Source organism: Gymnoscopelus microlampas, assembly GCF_963454915.1.
Source record: "Gymnoscopelus microlampas genome assembly, chromosome: 9".
In the NCBI taxonomy this organism is placed as follows: Eukaryota; Metazoa; Chordata; class Actinopteri; order Myctophiformes; family Myctophidae; genus Gymnoscopelus; species Gymnoscopelus microlampas.
The window spans coordinates 56,074,501-56,082,000 of record NC_139946.1 but is presented as its reverse complement, the minus strand read 5'-3'; the positions used below and the strand labels follow the sequence as shown (position 1 = coordinate 56,082,000).

Genomic DNA, 7,500 nt, shown 5'->3' with positions numbered 1-7,500 from the left:
TGGTGGTGGTCTCGGGGGCGGAGCTTGTGAGTAGGGTGTCAGGGGGCGTGACCTTTTCAACAGGAAGAGACGCCACGCCCACTGCATCTGGTGAGCTGATTGGCTGCTGAGTGAGCACACGCACGCACACACACACACACACACACACACACACACACACACACACACACACACACACACACACACACACACACACACACACACACACACACACACACACACACACACACACACACACACACAGTGTGTGAGGATGCATTGCACCACAACTGCAGGCATCTGGAGGTTTCTCTGTGTGTGTGTGTGTGTGTGTGTGTGTGTGTGTGTGTGTGTGTGTGTGTGTGTGTGTGTGTGTGTGTGTGTGTGTGTGTGTGTGTGTGTGTGTGTGTGTGTGTGTGTGTGTGTGTGTGTGTGTGCGTGTGCGTGTGTGTGTGTCTTACATCAGGGCTGAGGGAGGGAGGGGGGCTGGGGAAGGGGGCCACGGCCATCTGGTTGATAGCATCCTCATTTCTACAGAGAGAGAGAGAGAGAGAGAGAGAGAGAGAGAGAGAGAGAGAGAGAGAGAGAGAGAGAGAGAGAGACACACACACAAAGAGAGAGAGAGCAATATTAGTAATACATTACTGTCTGATGTAACAGTCACAGAAACAAAACAACACAATGCAGAGCATAGACAGACAGACAGACAGACAGACAGACAGACAGACAGACAGACAGACAGACAGACAGACAGACAGGCATGAGGATGCAGGAAATTCAATTTTCTCTTTTATGACCTATTCTGCTTTCTGATTGGATGGCTGACCGGGAGCACATCTCCACACCACCTGAGTCTCTCTGTCCACACACACACACACACACACACACACACACACACACACACACACACACACACACACACACACACACACACACACACACACACACACACACACACACACACACACACACACACACACACACACACACACACACACAGTGTGAGCCATGTAAGACAGGCTGGTTGATTGTGATGTATTACTGCTGAGAAACAAGATGAACAACACACTCTGTAACAACAGTACACAATCACGACACAATATACAAAACAACACAACAAGATATTAAACGACAACACAGCACAAAACACATCACAACTGAACTGATACACAACGTGTCAAAAACTGCTGTGCGGAAAATGCAAAAACAAGACATGACGCAGTCATGTATACCAGCTTGCTTGCTTTTTTCTGTGTGTGTGTGTGTGTGTGTGTGTGTGTGTGTGTGTGTGTGTGTGTGTGTGTGTGTGTGTGTGTGTGTGTGTGTGTGTGTGTGTGTGTGTGTGTGTGTGTGTGTGTGTGTGTGTGTGTGCCAAACGTGGAATGGATTTACACCAGCATGCGGATTTCATATCTTCTGAAAATGCTGAATAACGATGACAAGGATGTCAGGGAGCTGGCTCGATCCTCCCTGTTCCTGGACCTAAGGAGGCGTAAGGTCCCACTGGCCAGGGAGTCGGAGCCCCATTTCCTCGGATTCAGGAGGAAACCCAGCGGAAAACTCGACACCCGTTCCGCTGGTTTTGGTGTCTGGTCTGACTGGCCAGACCTGAACGACCTCTGTGTCCGCACTGGAGTGTCGTTAGAGTGGGTGCGGTCTGACTCAGAGACTGTGAGGGTCTCAGAGGACATTACAACTGACCCCCTCACCCAGGTCAGAGCAACAGTCACCTATGCTGGTCACAGTCACCTGCTAACAGCTACAGGTGCCAGACGAGTCCTCATGGATCTACACCAACATCAACAACAACAACACTGGACTGGACTAAAACTCCAAGGGAAACTCGCCTGTCTTCCCTATGCTGATCACTCTGTCTCACACTCATTCCTTAAGAACACTGCACTCAATGAGGACATCATCACATTCACTATAAAAGCCAGACTACAAGTCCTTCCCACCAGACTCAACCTTTCCATATGGTTTCCCACCAGTCAAGCTCCTCATTGTCTGCACCACACCACAGAACAGATCACTGAAACACTGTCACACATCTTGAATGGCTGTTATGCATACAAAGGGATGTACATTGCACGCCACGATAGAATAGTGGAACTCATCGCAAAGGACATATCAAAAAATCATGCACCCTCAGTGAGAATGTACAAACATTCCCGTGTCATTTCATCCATGTTTCATCTCTGTGATAACCCAGACATATTTACATCTTTGACAGCTAATACACCAGATGTTGTTGTGGTTGATGAAGAGTCCAGAGAGGTGTTTGTATTAGAGATAGCATGCACCTTTGAACTTAGCCTAGAGGAAGCCTTTATGACCAAGGTCATTAAGTACCAACCACTTCTACATACCATCTCAGAGCTGGGCTATAGGTGCAGACTATTTGTTTTTATATTTGGCAGCCTAGGACATACCCACAGACTGGTTGTTAGAGGGTTCCAACAACTTGGGATGCCCAAAAAGGAGGCAAAAAGGCTGGCAAAGTATTGTTCTATTTCTGCCATAATTGGCAGCCGCCACATATGGCGGAGACGCTGTTACTTATACCCATAGATGAACTGAGTGACATGCTTATTGTATCATGAAGACGTATTCCATGATTTTGTGATGTAATCTCACTGCACCTTTAATATTTGTGTCCCTGTATACTCTCCTTTGTGTGGACATAAATAAATGGTTAAAATGTGTGAGTGTGAGTGTGTGTGTGTGTGTGTGTGTGTGTGTGTGTGTGTGTGTGTGTGTGTGTGTGTGTGTGTGTGTGTGTGTGTGTATCTGTTCCTGATATATGTGAATGATATGTCTTCAGCTTGCGACTGCAAACTGTTCCTGTTCGCAGATGACTCGGCTCTGCTGGTCTCGGACAGGGACAGGCTGCAGGTTGAGAAAACTCTCAGCACTGAACTCAACAAGATCTGTATCTGGCTCTCCGACACAAACTTTCATTACACCTGGGTAAAACTGAATCCATCCTCTTTGGGTCCAACCCTAACCTTAGCAAGGCTGAGAGTTTCACGATCAAAGTGGGTGAAAATGTTATCACAAGAAAGGAGGAAATTACCTACCTGGGTTCCATCTTGGAGGCAAACCTCTCCGGTAACAAAAACGCAGAAATAACGATCAAAAAGGTCAACCAAACAACACGCTATTTGTGGAGGATTGATCGTCTAGTCAGTAAGAATACTCTGAAGATTCTTGCAGGGGCCCTCATACAAGGTCATTATGATTATGCATGCACTTCATGGTATCACAACACCTCCAAGGCCTCAAAAACAAGGCTCCAAACATCCCAAAACAAACTTGTAAGGCTACTTCTTGGCCTCAATCACAAAACTCAATCACCATCTAACCCCTGCTCATTTTGCTAGGATTGGATGGCTTAGGGTTGAGGACAGAGTACAGCAACTTGCTATGGGCCTGGTCTTCAAGATACACCACAACATTGGGATTAGGGATGGAGCTCGAAAACCGGGTCCATTATATACCCGGGCATGAATTTATCGAGACCCGGTTTTCGATAAGCTTTAGGCTTGTCGAGCCTGTTATCGAGTGTAGCGGCCCATGACGTCATGTCTAAACTATCAATACAAGAGGCGATCAAGAAATAAATCTAATCACCCACGCTTGCACAAACATGTTGGTCTAAAAGTGTATTGATAGCTGCAAGTTGTGTCAAACAGCGCCGTCCGTCCCTCAGTCTATCGTTGCCGAAAATGGCAGATCTACAAGCTCACAACGTGGTGCGAACAGACGCAGTGTGAGCTTGGAGATCGGCCATGTTTTGGTGCGTGACACCGTCGTACGATGAAGTATACATTGCGCTTTTAAAGTGACAGTACACACATTAACCATTTCTTCAATATTATTTTCCAAAAGTAAAAAGGTCACTTGCCTTTTGTCTGTTAGAAAAGTACTGTATTTGAAGGCCCTAGTAAAATGTAGTGCAAGTGATATATTTTGGTTAAAACAAAGAAAAAAGAATAGAAAAAATAACTATGCATTTTTTGTTTATAAAAAGTTGAAGAGACATGGAGATTTTAGAGTAATTATTACAGTACTATTCATAATATAAAGCCATTTAACACTTATTGCACATTATATGAATGGTTGTTTTAATGATAGGCAAAAATATTTTTTACTTTTGTCATCTTCATTTAATTTTAGATAGTGGTCAGCCACAAACTCACTGTCACAACTGGCCAATAAAAAAAGATACCGGTTCTGTTCAGAGTTTTTCGCCTCACGTCTTTTTTCTTAATAATAGAAAAAGATCGATAGTGGGCTCGATAAAAGCTCGGTTCGATAAGCAGGCTTGATAAGGTGCTCATTATCAATAAAAATTAACAAGCTCCATCCCTAATTGGGATCCCCCTGTATTTGTCAAAATACTTCCTAAATGTTAATGAAGTCCATGATCATAACACCAGAGGCAGCTCCACAAATCATGTTCAACCAGATTTGGCTCAACAAAAGGGAATGAACTCGTTCTCATGCTATTCATCAAAAATGTGGAATGCCCTACCAAAAGGAGTGAAGGAGTGTAAAACCCTACTCACTTTCAAAACTGCCCTAAAGATACACCTTCAGGAGGCTGCAATTCAAAAATGGCCCCTGTCCAAGTCCTAACCTACCCCATGTCCTAACCTAACCTACCCCCTACCCCCCCTCTCTCTCTTTCTTCTTTTGTACATATTTTTCACTCTTCATACCAGTAACCTGTAAACTGATTGTATGACATTCTATAGTAGTGTGTATATCTGTCTGTCTCTTATATGTCACCATGATTTGTGTGCATGGGGATCTCATCTTAAACAAGCTCAGTGCTTAATGAGCCTTCCAGTTTAGTAGACCTTGTATTGTGAATTTGTACTTCCATGTACTGTTATGTACTGTTCTCATGTCTTACTCAATAAAAGTACATAAATCAATCAATCATGTGTGTGTGTGTGTGTGTGTGTGTGTGTGTGTGTGTGTGTGTGTGTGTGTGTGTGGTGTATGCACGGCTTGTTTTCATAGACCTGGTTGCTTATTTGTCTCGCAAAATCTGGCAACACTAGGGTTATGATACCATAGCTTGGGAGGACGAGACCGCCGTTCAGAATATGGGAAAGTATGGGAAGTCTCCCCATTGGCTTAAAGGACAGCCAATGATCAAAAACATGTGGAAGACATGTTGACTAGTGCTCAGTCTCTTCAGAGACCAGCTTTGCAAGCTGGTAAAAAAAAGTATTCACATTTCTTACTTAAGTAAAAAATATCAATACTGCAGTGTAGAAATGCTCTGTTACAAGTAAAAGATAAGGTATTCAAAATGTACTTGAGTAAAGGTAGAAGAGTATTGGTATCAAAATGTACATGAAGTACCAAAAGTAAAAGTACTCTTTATGCAGAATGTCCCATTTCACAAGTTCAAAATGTATAAAAACCTTTAGAAAATAGCAGATCTACAAGCTCACAATGCCACGCATTGTGAGCTTGTAGATCGGCTATTTTCAAACGTCTGAAATGTATATAGAGCTGAAGTGGTTAATGTATGTTTTGTAATAATAATCTAAATGTCAAATAATTGTAGTGGAAAGTGTAATATTTGTGTCTGATACAGTATGTAGTGGAGTAGAAGTAAACACAGAGAAAATACTACAGTAAATAAAATAAAAATTAAGTACAGTACTTAAGTAAATGTACTTAGTTACTTTACACCACTGGTTTTACACCGAAAACCGCTGCACCCCTATTCCCTCTGCACACACACACACACACACACACACACACACACACACACACACACACACAGTCACTCAGACCAGATCGTTTGTATTTATCGCTGGAGTCCCCAGAGGGGAGGGGCCATGTGGGAGCAGAGGATTGTGGGAGATTTCATGTCATTTCATGCGTGTGTATGTGCATGCGTGGGTGCGCTCGTGCGCGTGTGCGTGTGTGTGTGTGTGTGTGTGTGTGTGTGTGTGTGTGTGTGTGTGTGTGTGTGTGCGCACGTGTATGTGTGTGTGTGCGTGCGTGCGTGCGCGCGTGTGTGCGCGCGCGTATGTGCGTGTGTGTGTGCGTGCGTGTGTGTGTGTGTGTGTGTGCGTGCACGCCAGTGCACTGGTGTGTAGCTAGAGATCCAACAGAGGAATGAGTCCATTAAAAACACTGTTATCTCACTTATTTCAGGAGCATTTCAACCACTCTGTGTGTGTGTGTGTGTGTGTGTGTGTGTGTGTGTGTGTGTGTGTGTGTGTGTGTGTGTGTGTGTGTGTGTGTGTGTGTGTGTGTGTGTGTGTGTGTGTGTGTGTGTGTGTGTGTGTGTGTGTGTGTGTGTGTGTGTGTGTGTTCCCTGTAGGGACTGCAGAGTGTTAATTAAATCATTCCAGGTACTGTGTGTTAATTAACCGTTAATTGCTCTCATCTCTAGAGCTTCCACTGAGGCTAAAAATATCACTTATTCTCTCAGCCTGTATCTTATCATTACTTTACTCATCATATAGTGGAGTACAATTATTATTATTATTATGCATCAAAGCAGTATTTTAGGCCAATACAGCTTCCAGGTCAAACCCCCCCCTCCCCCTCCACACACACACACCACCATCACCGTGGGAGACCATATACATTTGTTGTCATGGCAACCTTTGAACAGCAAAATACTTTAAACCTCTACTCAACTACACCTCTGAGGTAAATGTTATACTTTTTACTCCAATACAATTATCTGACAGCTTTCGTTACTATTATTTAACAGATTTAGATTATTATAATTTGCCAAGAAAATAGCAGATCTTTTGCTTATTTATTTAGATAAAAACTAGCAGATCTACAAGCTCACAACGCACCAGGAGCTTGTCCATCTGCCATTTTCAACAATAAAACAATTGCAGTATGTTTTGATGGACAAAATACAGGACTTTTACTTGTAATAGAGTATTTCAGGCAGCATTACTTGTAATAGAGTATTTCAGGCAGCATTACTTGTAATAGAGTATTTCAGGCAGCATTACTTGTAATAGAGTATTTCAGGCAGCGTTGACCTTGTGAACGCTCTGCTGCTCCAGAAGCCAGTCGAGCACAAAGGAAACACTAAATCTGTTTTAACCCTTTACGACCGAGAGCTCATCTGTGTCACCACTTTAACCATTGTTTTATACTTTGGCTGTATAAAAGAATAGCAGATCTACAAGGGTGCCGCGCTATGAGCTTGTAGATCTGCTATTTTCAAAAAATCATGAAAATGTGTGCAAATCTTTCAATATATATATATATATTTTTAAAGCAAATATTTTATACTTAAATCTTTGCTTCTTTGTGAAAATCGTTTTTAACTCAAATCTTTACTTTTGGTGGGATTCTATGAATGTCTTCTAAACAGTTTTTTTTTTTTTAAACATAATGTTTCTATAATATCAGTGGTTCTCAAACGTTTTCATGTCAAGGACCCCCAAAATGATATGTATTTGGCCGTGGACCCCCATCTCAAAATATGTTGTTCCAGGGACCCCCAAAAACAAAGAT

At 42.9% G+C, this 7,500-nt stretch overlaps 1 protein-coding gene across 1 annotated transcript in view; it reads right to left on the bottom strand.

The window, feature by feature from the left end:
* patj (PATJ crumbs cell polarity complex component) overlaps positions 1-7,500 on the bottom strand; it is a 164,908-nt gene that overhangs the window by 34,219 nt on the left and 123,189 nt on the right. Inside the window, exons 31-32 of the mRNA XM_084066804.1 lie at positions 441-510; positions 1-106 (exon numbers count right to left, since the gene is read on the bottom strand). The exon at positions 1-106 is cut by the window's left edge and continues 26 nt beyond it. Coding sequence (XP_083922930.1) covers positions 1-106; positions 441-510 — 176 coding nt within the window. The remainder of the gene's footprint in view (positions 107-440; positions 511-7,500) is intronic.